General features: G+C 36.6%; 1 protein-coding gene across 1 annotated transcript; it reads right to left on the reverse strand.

Moving 5' to 3' along the window:
- Positions 1–822: 822 nt before the first annotated feature.
- On the reverse strand, positions 823–19,376 carry LOC113225460 (protein suppressor of white apricot). Its single transcript, XM_026457776.1, has 14 exons — positions 19,183–19,376; positions 18,562–18,731; positions 17,831–17,991; positions 17,300–17,516; positions 16,815–16,876; positions 15,401–15,617; positions 12,131–12,346; positions 9,544–9,801; positions 6,669–7,400; positions 4,798–4,928; positions 4,630–4,720; positions 4,237–4,288; positions 4,091–4,129; positions 823–3,215 (listed from the first exon to the last, which is right to left on the reverse strand). The coding sequence occupies exons 1-14, from the start codon at positions 19,374–19,376 to the stop codon at positions 2,876–2,878; spliced, it is 2,880 nt and encodes a 959-aa protein (XP_026313561.1). The 3' UTR covers positions 823–2,875.
- Positions 19,377–20,011: the final 635 nt, after the last annotated feature.

Below are 20,011 nucleotides of genomic sequence, written 5' to 3' on the forward strand. Positions count from 1 at the left end.
GGGGCACTGCCACTGCGCCCGTCACCCTGAGACGTAAGTTGACAAGTCCCATGTGTCTGTAATTTCACCAGCACCCTTACCTTCAAAACCGGAACACAGTAATGCTGACATTATTGCTTGGCGGCAGAAATAGGTAAGCGGCAGTACTTCCCTGGACGAACTCTCTCACAAGGAGCTTCTACTGCTTCTATGCCACAAAAAATCTTAAAAAAGAAAGTAGCAACAGCCCCCGTAGCATGGCTACGCATGATAATCGCGCGATGAAATGAAATAAGCGCGCGCTATTGGCTGTCTCAATCAGATCTAATTTAGATAGCCAATAGCGTGCGCTTATTTCAATTTCATCGCGCGCGTCGCGACTATCTGCGTAGCCATGCTAAGGGGGCAGAAGTTTTTAGAGTCGCGCCGGTAATGTTGTATGGCTAAATACGTACTGCCGTCCTCTACAACGCGGCTATGTGACAAAAACGTTTTTTGAGATGTAAAAAAAGTCGTAGAGAGTTACTTAGTAAATTGGCATTGATTTTTGTTGATGATTAATTAAATTAATTTCATTTAAAAAAATAACGATAGTTCCTCGATATCGTATTCGAAATCACTAACCTCACACTACTACTTTTTTTTCATAGCACCACACTAGGGAAATCCTGTATCGCGGGTGCTGTGGACACACGTAGACAACCACAAATTACACCCAAACTCGCGAGAGAAATAAATGTATGCCATACAAAAATTTCTCCCGGCCCGGGAATCGAACCCGGTGGCAGTACAGTATGATAACCGTTCGGCAACGGAGGCAGTTAACTTTGAAGGCCACTTGCTTCGAAGAGAGTAATATGTAAGTGTAAGTAAATAAATAACAAAATCTGTTATACTTTACTCATTTTCAACTAATTTCAAAACAAGTGATTGTGTGAGGTTAGCGATGTTAGAGCTCGATTTTAATTTCACAAATTATCGTAATTTTTTAATATGAAATTAATTTAATTTATGAAATATTCAACAAAAATATCACCGCCAATTTACTATTTGATAGAAACTCTCTGCGACCTTGAATTTCCACTGCATCTTTCGCTTATCAACCTGTATATGCAAATGCGTTAGTTATTGATAAGGGGGCAGTATTGTATTTGACCTTACATTGATTTTAAATGCCTAATTATGAGCCTGATTCTGTTTAAAACACGCTGTAGAAAAAAGCACTATTTGGCGCTTTGTCCTTTACCCATCTCCTACTTTTTGTATTATTTGTAGATTTGTTTTTAACCAAGAATAGTTTGGTCGATTAAATCTAAATAACTATACAAATGTTAATTACAATTAAACTACCCGGTCTATAACTAGCGAATTCTCTACATTATTACTACCAGAGATCGATACTCTCGGTCTCTCGCTTCTTGCACTCCGGAATACTATTCAGAAATCCCAGACCAGAACTTATTCACAAAATGAAAAAGTTCTTAACCTTATTGAAATTGCCTTCGTGGCCGAACGGTTATTACGCTGTTCAGCCACGCAGAGGCCCCGGGTTCGATTCCCAAGCTGGGAGAAATATTTATATGATCTATGGGTGCGTGCGTTATTTATTTATATTATTTTAACGCATTTGCCTTTTTTCAAATTCCAGATATTTCCTGTTAGTTTAATTAATCTGATAATTTTGCTGACTATATCGGAAGAACTCTTCCATCGTGGTATGATAAGCGAACTATGGTAACTCCAGACAAACATAGCACCGCAGCTTGTACATATGTGTACAAGCCCGCCGTATAGGGACGCACACATTCGCATAATCTTGTGGTGCATCCGTGTTGCACAGCGCGAGTCGTACTCTCTATTAATTATTCTAGATTATTCTATAATTAATAGCGAGATAATAATAATTATGTTTCGTATTTGTTCAATGTAAGTGTGCTGTTGTTTCTTTAAGGAATAAATTATAGAATTGAAGCGGTCGTTCGATATTTAAAAAATGACATCAAATAGTATATTTATTATTGTGTTGGTATTAGTTTGAACCTCCAATTCACAATTATTCAGCATTTATATTAAAAAAAAATACTAATGTCGTCTCGTTATCGGAGCTATAACATAAACAAACATTGCGGCGTGTTCAGTCGGTCAATTTCAAGTACCTAATTTATGTCCCAGACACTTGAATGTGAGGACTAAATACTTATTGTGGTTTGTAGTGGCAATGAGTTGTAATTTTTTTGCAATTACATTGACAACTTTAATGAAGACGCAAGAAAAAATTACAAAATAAATTGATCGTATCAGAACTGCATCAGGTAAGTTTTTATTATTAATTAGAATATGATATTCTGATAGGGCTACTCACGAGAAAAACAGTGACATATGATTTGTATCGTAAAATTTAAAACTAATCAGAGTTTTATGCATTTTTCTGACGCAGTTTCATGCGAAAATGTATTTTTGCATTATTGCGCTGCACTGTCCAAAAACATCCCGACATTAGCGCCATCATGCCAAGGGTTAGTAAGTACTGCATTTAAAAAAGTTATTTCAATATAGCACGAGTATGCTGTGCTGGACACCTTAATTATTCATAAAAACATGGAAAAAAACTTTATTTCTCTGCGAATTACATAACTAAATTGTCTTTTTTATCTATATGTAATAAAAATTAATGTCTGTATGTTTGTCCCGTATGCGTTCCATTATTATTCGTCCGATTGCGATAAAAACTTCCGTGAGTTGTTGTGCCCACGACCGAAAAAGTTTTTGAAATATTAGAACCATTTTTCACCAATGTGTCTACAGCCGAAATGGCGGTTCTTTCGCAGATGATTTGACGCATTGCAATGCATGCCGGGTACAACTAGTTATTAATAAATTATTATTAGAACTTATGTCAATCGTCGTCTTTGTCGCTGGGCGTAGTACAAGAGTCTCCATCACTATCGCTCGACCACTCCCCCTCGCTGTATTCCCTGTCTTCCTTCTTTTTTTTCTTTCTTCTGCCCATTCCGTCATCTGACGATTCTCTTCTTATCTCTTCTGCAACTTGAAGACAGAGTTCTTTAGTAGGGGAGGATGTACGTAGCTCTTTCAAGGTGCTTGTCAAGTCCAAATTTGGGGGGAGGGGATGATCTATCTCTTCTATTTCAATTTCTTCAGTTTCAAATTCCCTGCGCCTCTTCTTCTTGTTCTTTGACGATTTCTTGTCTTTTTTGCGCTTTCTCTTCTTTGATCTGGAATTGGAAGTTAAAAATTGATTGGAATACCTATCAGGTGTTACAGTGTTATTTTCTAAAACCCAAGTTTTGGAATCCTTCGAGATTTTATGGATAAAAGTGTAAATGCAACGCAATGAGAGCGAAAAAGACTGCACCGCCGACGAACGTCTAATATCTACTTATTGCATGATACCAAGTGTGTGGTAACCGATGCCAGTCCATAGCAGTTGCAGTGGCAATTCAGTTTTATGTTGATAAGTTCCATGTGCCTGTAAAATTACTAGCACCCTTACCCTTAAATACCGGAACGCAGTAATGCTGCTTGGAGGCAAAAATAGATAAGGTGCCAGTATTTTCCTAAACGAACTCTTTCACAAGGAGCTCTAGTGATAGTAAAGCTACAAAGCTTTTTTTGATCGGCTTTATGCCTGTCTTCAAGAAATACACCTTATAATTCTAATATAGAATATTTCTGCAGAACGCTAATCGAATATTAGACTTGTGACAAACAGGTTAAGATAAATTTGTGATTGCAGTAAGACCGATTACCGATGAGTAAGAAAATTAAATTCTCAAATAATAGGTCAAAAATGCAATCGGCAATTTCCGTTAAACTGGAATGGCTCCGAAACTACGTCTTTAGAAAACAGGCTGAATCCAGTTCAGCTTCAAGGCTAAATAAAATCTTGTTATGTATTTTAATTCGTCACGATCGAGCGCAATTGCGCGTGCGTAATTTCAGCGAAATGTGTCCTTAGCTCTATATTAACAATGCGATACTAAAGCGTGTCTCAAAACGTGTCGTATCCTTTAAAGAATTGGTATAATGCTGTTACAGTCTTTTTATACTAGATCAGTGATGTTCAAAACGTAGAAAAACGATATCTTACCCATCGCGGTCGTAGTCAGAATCCTCTTCATCCGAAGTCCTGAAAATTTAGGAAATTGTTAATAACAATACAACAAATATTTTTACCCACATAAAAGGAAAATACAGAAAATAAACAAGAATTTAAAAAGTCGAAAGCAAGCTCACCTGTATTTTCTACGTCTACCTCTCCGATTAGACTTGTCATTGTCGTCGTAAACTGAAAATGGTAATATCTGTAATATTGTAGGAAATGGAACAAACGCTCATAAAAACACTCTCATACGCACGCAAGCAAATACAGACATACATAGACTATGTCGACTGAACAGCTTATTGTCGTATGCATAACGTTTTTACTTTTATATACAAAAATCAAAACTTTTATATTATTGTGGTGTTTTTGAGATAGGCCGTTATTCTAGAAAGGTTTAGGTACTAAACACTACATTTTATTTCCACATTATTCTTGTTTAAATGTAACTAAACGGTAAGTTTGAAGCATTTGCTTTAATAAGAGTATTTTCAGGAAGCGATATCATTAATTCATTAATTTATTACCATGTCGATCACGGTGTCTTCTTTTTTCGCGTTTCCGCCGCTTCTCTTCCTCCTCGGCTTTCTTTTTACGAAGCGACTCTAATGTGTCCACCTATGAAATGATTTGGATTATAAATCTCTGTGGCACTGGATATGAATCTGCAATCCATGTTCCCAAATGCAACATACCATGGCACTTGCCAACGAGGTAGTGGGCAACGCAGCAGCGGCAGGATCAACGCCGACTTTCTTCAAGAATTCGGCCGCTCGGCGACGACGCTCTAACTGCTTCATACGTTCGACCTCGGTGTCACCCTCGCCTAGTAATAACATAAAATTATGCTTTTAACAACATAAAAAATTAAAACAAAGTCAATTACGCAAATCTACAGAGGGCTGCTCTAAAGATGGATCACATTTATAGTTCATTGTTCCATATAATTAATGTAATTATTTAAGAAGGGTTTTATTCATAAGCATGCAACTCGTAACTCTAGTTTTCAATTAATTAGTATAAGTTATTTCCTGTACACTTATTGGCTGGTGTAGTGACCAATGAAATCACCGAACACTAAAGGCGCTAGTTAGTAAGGGGAATAAGGGGAAGTTTAGAGAGAAAGTAAGAACAGTTGACCAGTTAATCGTTGAGTGAAGATAAAATTGGAACATGCATTTTGTTAAGAATTTTTATAATATGTTGCTAAAATAATTAATTTGTATAAAGTCATAGTGATGTTATTTTTCAAATATAAAAGCTTACGAGAAATCACGTGTTTTTAATTATACTCCAGTATTAGTTGAGTTTGCATAAGCTGTCGGCTTCATTTATAATTTATTTAGTTGCCAATATAGCAAAAGCTTCCCACATGGGTACAATATCAATATATCTTAAATATAAAGTAAAAGCTAATTAGAACTAGTATTCTATAATAATAATAACGCAATTTTGACGACCTCCGTGGTCGAGTGCAAAACTAGGCATACTTTACAAGGTCAGGCGGTACTTCACATCTGAACAGCTTTTAAATCCGTATAAAGTACAAGTTCGATTGTGTAGAGTACTACTGCCACCTTTGCAACGGCTCTGCCCATTACCAGTTAGCTGCCTTGGACTCGGTGGAGCGAAAACCAAAAAGACTTATTATTATACAATAATTCTCTTGTGGAGTCGAAGCTACAAAATCTCGACCTTCGCAGAAAAGTAGCCTGTTTTTCGGTTTTCTATTGGATACATTTCGGGGAGTGTGCGCAAGAACTTTTCAATTTAGTTCCACCCTCACCGTTACTCCTTCGGTCGACTAGAAGGTCCGGAGCACTCCATTTTTATGTCGTTGATATTCCACCTATTCGCACTAAGCGCTTTGCTTCCTCCTTTCTGATGCGTACGGCAAAGGAATGGAAGGCTCTACATCTGTATTTCCCGAAGAGTACAATTTGGGTCTATTCAAGGCTAGAGTGAATAGACATTTTTTAAGCAAACGCGTCCCATAGTCGGTCACATCGTCGCTTAACATCAGGTGAGATTGTGGCCAAGCGTGTGTCTATTATATATTAAAAAAAAGAGTGGCTTGCACACCGGTTTTCATGGTGTCGCCATTTCTATGGTCCCGGGTTCGAGCCCCGGCAGGTCTCGGGTCTGAGGTGTTAGTGGTACCGTCTTTGTTTCCGATTTCCATAACACAAGTGCTTCAGCTACTTTGGGATCTGAGCAACGTATATGATGTTGTACAATACTTATTTATTAACGCATACACTCCTATGAGTGTTTGGCTATAAATGCATGCGGGGCTATCCCCGCACTAGGGAAACCCAGATTCGCGGATGCCATGGATACACACATAGACACACCCAAACTAAACAAACCCAAAGCAAAAAAAAAAAGCATAAATTACACCCAAACTCACGAGAAATAAATGTAGGCCATACAAATAATTCTCTTAATCCGGGAATTGAACCCTGGGACTTCTGCGTGGCAGTCCAGCATGGTAACCGTTCGGCCACGGAGACAGTTTTCTACGATGAGCTCGTAAAAGTGTGAATTATTAGCATGGAAAACTTACCTTTAGAGTCAGAAAGTTCTCCTGTTAAATCAATCATATCATCGGAATTATCTTCCAAAGATATAATCTCACTCTCCAACTCATCTTTGGTATATTTCACTTTCTTTTTAGCTCTTTCGATATCTCTTTCTCTTTTTTTCTCCCTTTCTACACTTCTCCTTCTATCTGTACTTCTGGATCTCATATCTCTGGGTTTAGAACTTCTATCTTTGCTTTTCGATCTTCTATCACGACTTCTAGATCTTCTATCTTTACTCTTAGATCTCCTTTCTCTACTTTTTGAACTATCTCTTTTTTTTTCCTTCCGTTTGTCTTTTTTCGGACTTTCTCTTATTTCCACTTTTTTATCAGGAGAAGGAGACTTTTTAACTTCTTCAACTTTTGCAATAGGTTTCTCAATTACTATAATAGGTTTCGGTTCTTCTTTTGGAATCTCCGGTACTGTCATTATATTAGGTAAAGGTTTCGGAACCAATTTCAAAGGTTCAATGGTTTTTATTGTCGGTAAATTGTTTACAGTACTTTCCATTTTGTAAACAACTACCGGTGGTATATTATTAGGTGGGTACAGAAGGGGAATGTTAGTTTTAAGTTCTTCTGTTTTGTCCTGTTTTTCTTGTTGGTCTGCGTGTTTTTCTGAATCCTCGTCGGAGCTAGATTCGTATGGTAATGCAGGCTTTGGTAATATTTGATCTGGTTCTTTAAGTTTTTTTATTGAGAACGATACTGGCGCTGGAAAAATTTGAAATTTTAGAATTTTAGAGACCAATTGTTGAATAATATCGATTATCTTTAATTACTAAGAAGCTAGATACAATGTAAATGTTAAAGGTTTTAAAGGATATTGTGAAGATTTTTTCAGAATTTATAATTAACTTTTGCAAATATACAGAATAATTATTTTTTCTGAAAACTAGATACTCTACAGAGCGCGACTTGCGCGAGAGCGACACTTTTTTTTGTTTTATTTATTTACACATATAAAATCATACATAACATGTTTTAAGGGAATGTAACATAAACTATGTCGAAATATATATGATTATATTGATATACAATGTGTTGATTTGCATTCTCGCCATATTTACAGAGGTCATTCTATATCCGAAACAGAACCAAAAACACAAAAAAAGAAATCGATAAAAAATTTTCGTAAATTCCTATTTTTTATTTAATTGCGGTAAATAAATTTGATCCAAAGGTACGCACGGCACTTTTGAATAATGGCATTAATTGCGCAGAAACGTATTAGATATATTTGGTGGTGGGGTGCGGGTAGCGAAGGCGGGGGAGTGTCTATCGAGCGCGCGATTGGTAGATCAGTCGACCTTGCTTCCCGTACTGAAATGTACTTTATGTGAAACGTTTAGTTTACGCGGAGGATATGAGTGTCGAAGTTTCTGCTTTCAAAGTTGTGGAGTCTAATGTTAAAACGAAACTCACGTGCGAATCTCTGCATAGCCGGTGGTGGCTCGGGTCGGATCCAGCCACCAGCTGTGGAGCTAGGTACTTCTAGCAATAGTTTCATGTAATCTAAAGTTGGTAAGTACCAAATCTAAGGTAAAAAAACTTTTTTCACTCAACTTATCTAATTAATGTAAATAAATATTAAATTATAACAATAGTAGTACATAATCATAATTAAAAAAGTAGGTAAATAAGCGATCGAGAAAGATTACGTATCGCTCGGTGAGGCAGGTGGCGGGGTCACTGCCCTGGTGTGGTGCATACAACTTCAGACAATTTTGCAAAACTTTACTAGATACAATTAGCCAGAATATTGAAAAGAACTTTTTTTTAACATTTTTAGATGATTTAGCTTTATTTCTATTATTAATTTCTTAAATATGGCGAAAATCCAAATCAACTAACTGTAGATATGATATGATTTTCGCACTGTTAATACAATAGTGTAATAATTCTAAAAGTGGAATTCCTCAGGATCGATGAAAAACGAATTACTCACTTTCCGCATAAAAATCATTAAAATGCATGTATGTTATAGTTTATTATAGACAATTATAGTTTATTATCAAAAATAATTTAATATTTTTGAATAAGGATTATTTTGGTCAGCGCTAGCTCACATATAATAAGTTATAAGCGTGTATCTCTTGATTATTACTTACAATATTCTAACGACGGTTTTTTTTTGACGACTTTTTACAACACTATTGTAATAGCAGTGCGATTTATTAAATAAATATTATGTTATACATATATACTAACATATTCTAAGTGAAAATGTTACTAAAAATTATATAGGTTTATGCCTGAAACAAATAATTCTATTCTATTCTACAAAGCGCGAAATACTGTTATTCTCGCATAGAGACCCCGCGCTATATGTTGCTCTCGTGCTAGCGTTACTGGACTAACAAAAAAAATGTATAGTAATTTTTTTTATAATATCATGGGACAAACAAGTGGTGCGCCTGATGGTAAGCTACACGCCAGTCCATACCAGTTGCTGAGCCACTCAGAGCTTTCAATCGCAAAGATCTGAGGGGCAATGTCACTGCGTCCGTCACTTTGAAACATAAGTTAACAAGTCTCATGCGGCTGTAATTTCACCAGCACCCTTACCCTTCTAAACCGGAACACAGTAATGCGGACATTACTGCTTGGCGGCAGAAACAGGTAAGGCGGCAATACTACCCAGGACGAACTCTTTCACAAGCTCTACTGCTGCACAAATATATTATAGGTCATAGCTTAGAAGAGGAAAAAGATTTCAAGCACCACACGCCATCTTCTTTTATCTGCTGGCGTTTCACTTCGTCTGCTTCGCATTTGTAAGTCTGTGACAAATACCTATAAATTCGGTTTTGTCTTGTCCATAGCTGTTTGTAATATTATTATATGACGAACTTACCAGCAGCTTTCTTAGCCTTTCCCTTTTCATCACCAATCTGTAGTTTAGCCAATCTGGTCTTATAGTAAGCATGGTGCACATCATCAGGTTCCAAGAAGGCGAATCTCGGGTCCCCCTTCGCTCTAACGATTTCGGCAAACTCAACGCCGTTCCGTGCTACGTAAGATGCCATCTTTTCTATGACCGTTTGGATCTCCTTGGGGGGAGGTATTATTATTGGTTTGTCTTTGCTGTCCGTTGAGGAGGTGTCATCGCAATCTGGGAAGAAAATAAGATGGCTTTGATATTGCACGCCATTATGGTTCCATTAAAATCAACTAAAAGGAGCTTTAGTTCCTCAACACATCAATATAAAAATACGTCACACGTTAAAATGAATACTGTCACTACACGAAAATCTGGGTTTTTCTTTACTTTTGCTTTTGGCCATTTCCCGAAAAGATTTTCGTTTAGTAACGGTACTGTTTTCAAAGTGCAATTTTGTAGCATGTAAAGTTTATAAAGTTTTGTTATAAATAACATTTTGTTATAAATTATATAATTATAATAAAAAAACGACCTCAAAAGTTCGTGGAATACATTTGCCTTATTACATATATTTGCCAGTATTATTGAAATGGGTTTCCCGGAAAGCGGACTCATCCCCTAGTTTGCCACCCTTTCTTCAAATTAGAATGGGACCAATACTGAGGTACATACACTCTTTGCAACAAAAAATAATCATCAAAATCGGTTTACAAATCTGCCGTCTACTAACAAAAACGTGGCTAAGTGACAAATGGTCAAATAACAATTTTAAATGGCAAAAAATAGAGCACAAAATTCTCTTTTAAAAATAGTTAAAATTAGTCAACGTGCTCGACTTTTCAGAACTTACTCTAACGATGCATGGCTGTAATATCATCAAATCATTTCAATATTCTAAAACTGAGTTATGGTTTTTAATGATATATCAAAAAAATATTTTGTCAGCCGCGTTTTAGTTATAGAGTAATCGCGTAACATAAAAAAAATATTCAGACGAATTGAGAATCTCCTCCTTTTTGGAAGTCGGTTAAAAATAATTTATTTTTATTCCCTAATTTCCAATACCCACAATAAATCGACACATACCATTACTTTTTGTCTATAATTCGAGCCACGACATTTCTATACGCCGTGGGTATAGTTTTTATACTTTGTGTGGGCCATGATTTTTGTTTTGTAAATACGAATAATTGGCTTAGCTCGCCATTTTTGCTTGGCCGATATCAAAAGTACTTCCATAACTGATAAATCTATTCAATGTGTTTTTGTTTTTGCATTCTCGCCACATTTACAGAGGTCTCTATATCCGAAACTGAACCCAAATCACTAAAAACATAAATCGGGAAAAAAAAAAAACTTTTTTTTCTTGTTTCTAACTTCTTATTTTTTATTTAATTGCGGTAACCATGCTTGATCCAAATGTCATTGACTTGCACTACACGTGCCACAGGTACCGGTAACCATTTGAACAATGACCTATGCGCAGAAAATATGCATTTTAGATCTATTCGTTGGTAGGGTACGGGTAGGGACGGGGGAGTATCGTATCGAGCGCGTGATTGGTAGATCATCAGTCGACTTTGCGTATGGCGTCTACGTTCCGCAGACATCGTCTACGTTCCGCAGACATCGTGTACGTTCTAGTTTCTCACGAAATGCAATGTGGTTTGGTATGTAAATAAGAGTTAGTGAAAAAAAAGCCGCTACCATGTTCACCAGACCCTGCATTACCATCAAGTGCGTTCTTATGGCACGATGTGAAACGTTTAGTTTACGTAGATTACGAGTGTCAAAGAATTGCGCGCAAATATCGTCTCTGGTTTCTTTCTGCTTTTTCTGTTGTGAAGAATGTGCTAAGTTGAAACGAAACTCTGCATATCCGTGCCTGGCTCCGGTACGGAGTTTGCCACCAGCTGTGAAGCTAGTTCTAGCACTACTTTCATGTCACCTAAAGTTGGTAAGTACTAATCTAAGTTACAAAAAATCTTTTTCCAGTCAACTTTTCTAACTAATGTAAATAATTAGTAAATTATAACAATACTAGGACATAAACATAGGTAAATAAGTAGTAGGTAGTTAAAAAATAGGCAAATAAGTGATCGAGAAAGATTTCCTATTGCTCGGTGAAGTGAGTGACGGGGTCATTGTACCCCGCGGTGATACACTTGGGCACAATTTTACAAAACTTTACTAGATACAATTATCCAGAATATTGAACAGAATATATTTTTTAATATTTTTAGACAATTTAGCATTATTTCTATTATTAATTTCTTAAATATAGCGAGCATGCAAATCAACACACTGTACATCTAATCTATTTTAGTTCATATTTCCTCGCATTGTTCAAGAAAAGCACTATTTATATACCACGGCGGGAATATTGATTAACTGACTCGTATGATACAAGGCCTCATTGGCGCTCGACCTTGTAACTCATACTCGTCAGGCAATCTTTGACTCACGGCCTCTGCAAAATATACTACATTGCAAGGAAAGTTCTGTGCTCAACAAGAACACAGACAAGTTAAATCCCACAATAACCATATCAAATAGTTACCCGAAACATCGCTATCCGAATCCGTATTATAGTTCTTCATCAAACTCAGCCCTGTAGACTTCAACGGGGCACTCTTAGGCGGCTCTTTTTCTTGTTGAGCCTGCAGAGCAGATTGGGCCGCGGCTGTTTGGGCCATGTACTGGTGGTAGTAAGCTGCGTACTGCTGTTGGTATACTTGGGCCGCGTGTGCTTGAGCTGCATGCGTTGCGTGGTCTACTGTACAGAGGAAGGAATTGAAATGAGTTGAGAACTCGATTTCGATAACTTGCTGTCTAGAAAAATGTGTGTTATTTTGGAATATTAATTATTAGTTTAATAAAAAGTAATTCATTGAATTACCACCATGATTATAAATTATTTTTGTGAAATTACTCAACAAGTTTGTTATAATTATTAAACAAAGATCGAACACTAAGAAAACATTCGCTTCGATCTGGCCGGATTGAAACCAACGTCTCCTAGCAAACCGTGCCATACACTATGCCAACTAAACCACGGAACGAACTAGTGGACTTTACGAATTTTTCTATGTGCTTGTTGCAGATCTTTGTTATTACGGCTTTTTTACCGTCGCAGCGCCATCTTTGAGAACATTTTTTTTATTTTAATTGATTTTTTCTTGGTTTTGTCGTATTCTCATGGAAAACAGAAAAGCACGTTGGTTAGGTAGTATTTTTATTTATTTGTTTAAGCCGACATGTTCAATAATGATTCAAATACAAAACTCGGATATACATGTGTTTAATAACTTTTTAGGTTTTTGTATTAAAAAGAATAGTTAAGTTCTCGATATTGAGTAGCTATTTACGTTAAATATACATGGTACATATTTTATATAGATAGTTATTTTTAAGGGGTGCACGAAAGGAGCCCTCCCCGCACGACCTTGGTAGAGAATCTATGAAAGTTTTTCTTCACTATAAATGAATATCGTGTTGGTGAAATATGCTGACATCCAATAAAACTTAATTACAATACAAAACAGTGTTTTGTATTGTTGTTTCGGAAAATCAATACCTGTAAGCAAACTACTCGTGAAAAGCCAACAGAATAAGACCAAACATCACAATCAGTAGTTGAGGAGTCAGAGGATCTTGGCAATGAGTAGTTGAGGAGTTGGGCAGTCGGCAGACTATCCTAGTTGCAGTATAAGACCAAGGTTACCATATTACTGTAATGTTATCGGATTTTCACAGTATATGAAATTTCAAATCGGTCAGACTAGTTAAAGTACACATATCGATTTCCCATAAAATATAATATATTTAGAAACTTCATTAAACTATTACGCCAGAGAAATGTCGTAGATGATAAGTGGGGTCTCTTTTAACACGGTTCTGGCAGCTTACCAGAGTCGTGGGATGCTGCGGCATTAATGCTTAGCCATCGCCATTTCACTGCCATGATTATTTAGTCTAATTTATAATCTATTTAACTTAGCGACCTAGTACTGAGAAAACACAGCCACACGTGATTGGTTAGAGATAAGCCACTAAAGCCGCATTCATAAGGGCAAGCTAATTAGTCAGTTTTCACATCTGTGCGGTGCGGACGCGTATTGTTTTCTCTATTTGCTATTCATCTGTGAGTCTTTACTTGCGACTTTGGCTTTCTATGGATGCCACCTTCTGATGGATGATACCTTCTTACTCTGCGATTTCGTTTAATAAGCGTAAAAGTTTAATAAGTTTTATTATTAACGTAAGAGAAGACACTGTAATAAGGAAAGTGAAAAGAAAACCATTTTTAGGACAAATAATAAATTTTATCAACATTTATCACTGTGTTGGTGATTTAAATAGTAACAAAGTATTACTATTTTATTTAAGATATTGACTGACGTAAAATCTGGGAATCTTACCTATTTCTGCCGCCAAGCAGTAATGTCAGCATTACTGTGTTCCGGTTTTGAAGGGACTTATCAACTTATGTGTCAGAGTGACGGGCGCAGTGGTAGTGCCCCTCAGATCTTTGCGATTTAAAGCTCTGAGTGGCACTATAACTGTTTGGACAGGCGTGTAGCTTACCATCAGGCGTACGACTTGTTCGTCCCGTCCGTCACTAAGTATCATAAAAAAAAGACTGAATTTAAAGCGTTTTTTTGTTATTTGAAGGCTAATTCAATCGCAATAGTTAGTAGCTGTAGCGTCACGAATCTACCAGAAATAGAGACGAAGTGTCATTTAATTTGTTTGAAAACTATTCTGCCATATCATTATTGTGACAACTGCGCTCCGATTGGCTAGCCCGTGTTCGAAACAATTGACGGGTGTCGTCAACGGTTTCAATTCAAATCGACCAGTTAACTTGAGCTTTGCTATAATGGACGAAAATTGCAAAATTACATATTTCATATTTAATTACCAACATCCAATGAAATTTGATTCCGTTTGTTTTGTAATTAGATGTTTTGCTGTTTGTCCCACACCACCGAATGGAATAGCACGCTATTGTTAGAGATATTATCTTTATTACAATAAATACAGAATATTTTTGGAATATATGGAGATGCAAACACAGGTCAGTTGTTGGCGCTGTCTATATTTCAGTGCAAACCAGAGTTGATATTTATAAGTGATGTATCACTGATGAGTCACCAGGAATATATGGCTCTTATTTCTTCTCTATTTCTCTATCACTGCCACTGCGCCCGCCACCCTAAGACAGAAGGTGAAGTCTCTTGTGCCTGTAATTTCACCAGCACCCTTATCCTTCAAATTCGGAACGCAGTAATGCTCGCATTATTTCTTGGCGGCAGAGATAGGTAAGGTGGCAGTACTTCCCTGGACAACCTGTTTCACAAGGAGCTCTAATGCTACGAAAAGCCAGTCCGGCCCTGTGGAAGCTACGATGCCACAGATACACTGATATGAAGACAGGTTTCAAATTTTTAACTCCTCTGTTTTTGCGTCAAAGGCATTGACTTACAAATAAATGCACGAACGGTCTAATACAAAAACCACGAAAAAAATGTCCCAAGTCAACCTATTTAAACATAGTGACATGTAAAGGAATATGAAAAAGCTTTTAAATTGTAATGTCATCGCAGTACTGTCTAATTTTGCTTGCTTCGCTGTCAGTCAAACAAACGAAGACTAAAGCGTGAATGACGCTCTGTATACGATTTTAACGCCCTATAAGTTCGGACACTTTTTAGCGCGGACCCGACGACCATATAATTGTAAGTCAATGGTCAAAGGTTAAAAATCTAAATAAATAAAATTATCATGTACACTGTAAACAACATGAAGAGCTAAAAGATTTACTTACCATGGTTCTCTCCTCTGTTGTACATGACAGGAGCTCGGCTTATCTCGGCGTTGGATCTCGGGGGTAAAGGCTCAGTGCCCGGCGGAGCAACCTCTCCCGGGGCAAGTTCGGGGGTGTACGGCTCTTCAGGAGGAGGTTCACCACGCATTTTGGATATGAGAAGAGTGTAGTCGCAGTCTGCTGATGGTTTGTAGTGTATGCTAGGGATTGACGGCGCCTGGAAAAAAATATGTAGGTGGCGTCATCATTATCATTATGACCCCATTACATGTAGAGGTAGATTTGTGACAAGTTATTATTGGACTGAATTTGCCTTTAGGGGCAAGACCTTTAGGGGGACAATTATTTTTTACTCAAGCTTCAAGCAAAAATAAAGTTTCTATAAATGGTCCAGTATTCTGTATGTTTAGATCATGTAATAAAAATTGCTGCAATCACTATATTATATTAATGCACGATAGCCTTCCCGCGTTTAAAAGTCTGTTATTTATTGTGAAGTTCTTTAACTATTTCAAACATTATCTCTTTAGGTTTTAATTATTCTTTATTTTGATAAGATCATACTGTTTCTAATTTTTAAATGCTGTGTTATTACATTTACTGCGTTGCAGTGGCGAGGCGTGACAAGGTTCCTTGCTAAAGCCGAAGCTTTGACTTTTTAACAAATATTTCTTTTCCCGTTAAAAAGGCGCCTTGACGACTCTTAAATGCAACATTTATTAGCAGACAAGATACTAGTTCACTTCATTTCACAAGTTAACTTATTCTACACACAAAATAACTATAGTTCTTAAGGTAATCTACTACATTTTATGCAGCCCGTTTCGATACGAAAGTGTTTTATTAAACAAACTCACGAATGCTAAGTGTTGTTATTTTAATTATCTACGAATTACCATGACCTTCTACATACATTCTTTACGTAGCCCTATTAAAAAGAACACCCGAATAGATAATAGATATTTATGTAAAACTATTTATCGTTAAGATTTACAAAATAGAAATTAACCTTATTGTGCATTAATTTGCTATTATAATAATTTTGTTATATTATTTTAAGAAAGTTTTACATCTGGCAACAATTCTGACTTTAAAACAAATTGAACTTGTTGGAATAATGTTTAAATTTACGTGAACGCTATTCGACTATAATCCGATTAATTTCGGCTTCTTGGCCGCCATTTCTTTAAATGTTTTATATTATAGCGGATTTTTGCCAATGTGTTCGTGTGTTTTGATGGAAGCGCGTAGATTTCATATGAAATAGAACTCGCAGATCGAATCGAATGGGGACCTCTGCGTGGAAGTCCGGCATGGTAACCATTCGGCCACTGAGGCAGTTAAGGTTACTGGTTACCATTTTTCATTTCAAACTTCGCGACAACATACTATCAAACATCTAAAAAAAACTCACCGACTCAATGATAGTAGATGCTAAACTTGGATGTAAGTATTCTTCATTATCTGGTACTTTTTCTGAAAAAGAAATGAAGTATATTTATTGGAATAGTTAGGGTTTACGCTTTTAGAAACTAATGCATAATGGCCAATAAATAATGCTTGAATAGCATTCGGTGGCTAAAGTAAGAACTGACATATCTTAATAGCAGCAGATCTCCTACTAAAGTTTGTTCAGGGAAGTACTGGTGAAATTACAGGCACATTGGAACTTGTCAACTTCATGTCTCAGGGTGATGGACGCAGTTGGAGTGCCCCTGGTAGCTATGGGATTTAAGGTTTAAGTGGAGCTGCAAGACTTATGGATAGGCGTTCTCTTACCACCAGGTGCATGAAAGGTTTGTTCTGTTACTTTATTACGTTTTTTCTAGTTTTTTTATTGATATTTGAATAAAAAACTGAAAAATTTGATAGTTTAAAATTTTGTTAAAAAGCACAAACCTTCAACAACTTCAACCTTCCTCTCTGGCCATTTTTCAGCCTTTACCAAAGCAATAAGTGCAGTATAGTACGGATGAAGAACCGAGTCTCTGTTCAGAAACTGGAACTGAGGATTGTCTCCCTGCTTGGCTTTGATGAGGATCTCCATTTGGGCTCCTTGTGTAGCTATGAACTTGGCAGTTTTTTCTATTATAGCATTCTGTTTCTCTGATTCTGGCTGTAAGTGAAAGAATATTTTATCCTGCTGGTAAAACTATAGTAATTGACTAAAGTACAGCTTTTAGGCAACTGTAAATTTAACTCAGTGAAACACAACATCACATGAATGAATTATGAAATGCTAAAGATGAAGTCAGAATGAACTGGATGTGGCTTACAACGAATTGGGTGAATGGACAGACTTAAACAGATTTGAAGTTCAATGAATGTGGAATTATTTACTAACAATAAAGATATTAATTGTAATGCATTATTAACCATTGAAATGTAATTTAAAATTGCTCAAAAGGCTGAAATTGAAAGACCACTCACCAAAATCATATCAGTGGGCAACAAAGCTTTAAGATAGGGGGTGGGAACAAACGGCTCGTCAATTTCGATGGGTTGCGACTCCGGCTCAGGCTCTTTTGGTGTGTCATAGTTGAATCCAACTTGCCCATAACCTGCTGCATGGAGACGTTTCAACTCTTCCTCTGGAAAAAAAACAATGTTGATGTTCTTATAAAGATTTATACTTGTATGAAAGATCTACAGTAGCTGATGAAAGCTATCCGGCTATTCAGTAATAATAAGACGAGTTTTCTTAATGGCGTTGGAAGGGAGTTGCTCTTGCGAGCATCATGCCCTGTCACAGTTTGTAGTGGTGTTCCCTTTTGCCGATCCAAGCTTAAGATGAGCCATCGTTTCAAACACATTGGGTTTCCTGTGATTGCTACAGGGTACTTGCCAATCTGTTCTTGTGGACATGTCGGGTTTCATATTTCTTGCTGCAGCTCTGAACTTCTTCTTTGATACTTCTTTATTTCTACACATTAGCAACATGCAAGTACACATGGGTCAAAGTTGATTGTGAAAACACAATTATCAGCACATAGTACTAAAAAAACTGACCACTTTCATTCATCCCTTAGTTTGCCACCCTTAAAGGTGGAATATTTTCTTCAAATTTGAGTGGAACAACTACTGAGGTACCCTCTTTCCAACAAAAAAGAACATCAAAATCGGTTAAACTTATTGCAAAAATATAGCAGCAAGAAATATACCTTTATACATTTCTTCTTCATCCTCATCAGTATGCAGAGCCCGGTACCTTTCTTCATCGCACAGCTGTTCTACGTCCAGCTCGCTCTTCCTCAGCTCTACCCTCCAGTCGAAACCCCCTGGAGGCGCCTCGTGGGACGACAACTCGTGAAGTGCTCCTCTCGCATCGTACCTGTCAAGATAACCCTGTGTTAACATCAAGCTTGAATAATATGCTAAAATCTTAGAAGTAATAAACACTAATACAAAACAAGTGTATGTTTAAAGTGTGTGTTAATTGCCTGTGTTTTTATGTGTTCTTATTACTTTAGAATGTTAAATTGCAGATTGTTGTCTTAACTTAATCGGCTGTGGGACAGTATGAAACGAAATCACAATGTTTGTTTATGATTTACATACGCAAGTATACCTGTGCAAGTTATACATACCACCAAGGAGAGTCACCATTAGATTATGCGACGCCGGCGCCTGTGCCGCCGCCGCGGCCACCGCACCGCGTAACTTCAAACATCGTCTGCGAAAATCTTAGGTATCTTCCAAAATTTAGTATTTTCAAATTTACAATCGCTTTTTAACTTTTAAGGGCCACAATTAGCAGTCTTATAGTAAAAAACGGATCGAACCTGTCGATTTTCAACGTTTCATCCCCCATCCACGGAATGAGGTGCTTTCCTTGATCAATCACCAGGGCTCTATCATCGTCCCTGAACAATTTGCACGAATAGCCGAACACGAATAGCTCTTCTTTCTTCTCCTTGAATTCACTCTTTCTTAATATACCGGATTCACTGTGACTATTAGTCCACTTTGACGACATTTTTGTAACTAAACAGTAGAAAAAACATGAAAAATAATTAAAAATCTGGAAAAATATGCAATGGAACCACTAGTCACGCCATTTCCCAAATCTCAACTGACATTTAAAAGTACGTTCAACAATCAGAATATAAAAATTATACAGGAATATATTTTTTAATATTTTTGTATTAATTTTGCTTCGTATCTGTATATTACGAAAAAGTATTTTTTCTAATCACTCAAGTAAAATTTAGTTTTTATCCATTAATTTATGTCGCTGTAACCTACTTTGACAAACTTTAAATAAAAAGTTAAAAAAAAAAGATGAGCTTTGATTATCATAACAATTTTGATTGAGAACATGCGTGTATATTGTTGCCATAAGTAAATACATCGTGGGAGATCGTAAAACAAAATGTAACTATAAAATATGTAGAGTTCTAGAGAATATTTAAAACCATCAAAATAACGTAAATACAATAGAAATTGTCATAACTTTCCTTGAAATGCTATTTAACAATGCAGTAAACTAAAGCTAAGCTCGAACTACATCAAACAAAACAACGACATTTTAAAACAGTCTACAAAATGGCAACTGGGTATAGTGCAACCAAATTAGAAAGATTTTAATTTTTGGGCAGAAACGTTGTATTC

Source organism: Hyposmocoma kahamanoa, unplaced genomic scaffold (genome assembly GCF_003589595.1).
Source record: "Hyposmocoma kahamanoa isolate Upper Pololo Valley unplaced genomic scaffold, ASM358959v1 160, whole genome shotgun sequence".
NCBI classification, from domain to species: Eukaryota; Metazoa; Arthropoda; class Insecta; order Lepidoptera; family Cosmopterigidae; genus Hyposmocoma; species Hyposmocoma kahamanoa.

Coding starts and splice junctions, on each gene's coding strand:
- LOC113225460 (XM_026457776.1), bottom strand. CDS start 19,376: ATGTCGTCAAAGTGGACTAATAGTCACAGTGAATCCGGTATATTAAGA. Junction 12,347..15,400: donor CAACAGAGGAGAGAACCATG/GTAAGTAAATCT, acceptor TCCTCTGTACAG/TAGACCACGCAACGCATGCA. Junction 9,802..12,130: donor TTCGGATAGCGATGTTTCGG/GTAACTATTTGA, acceptor TTTTCTTCCCAG/ATTGCGATGACACCTCCTCA.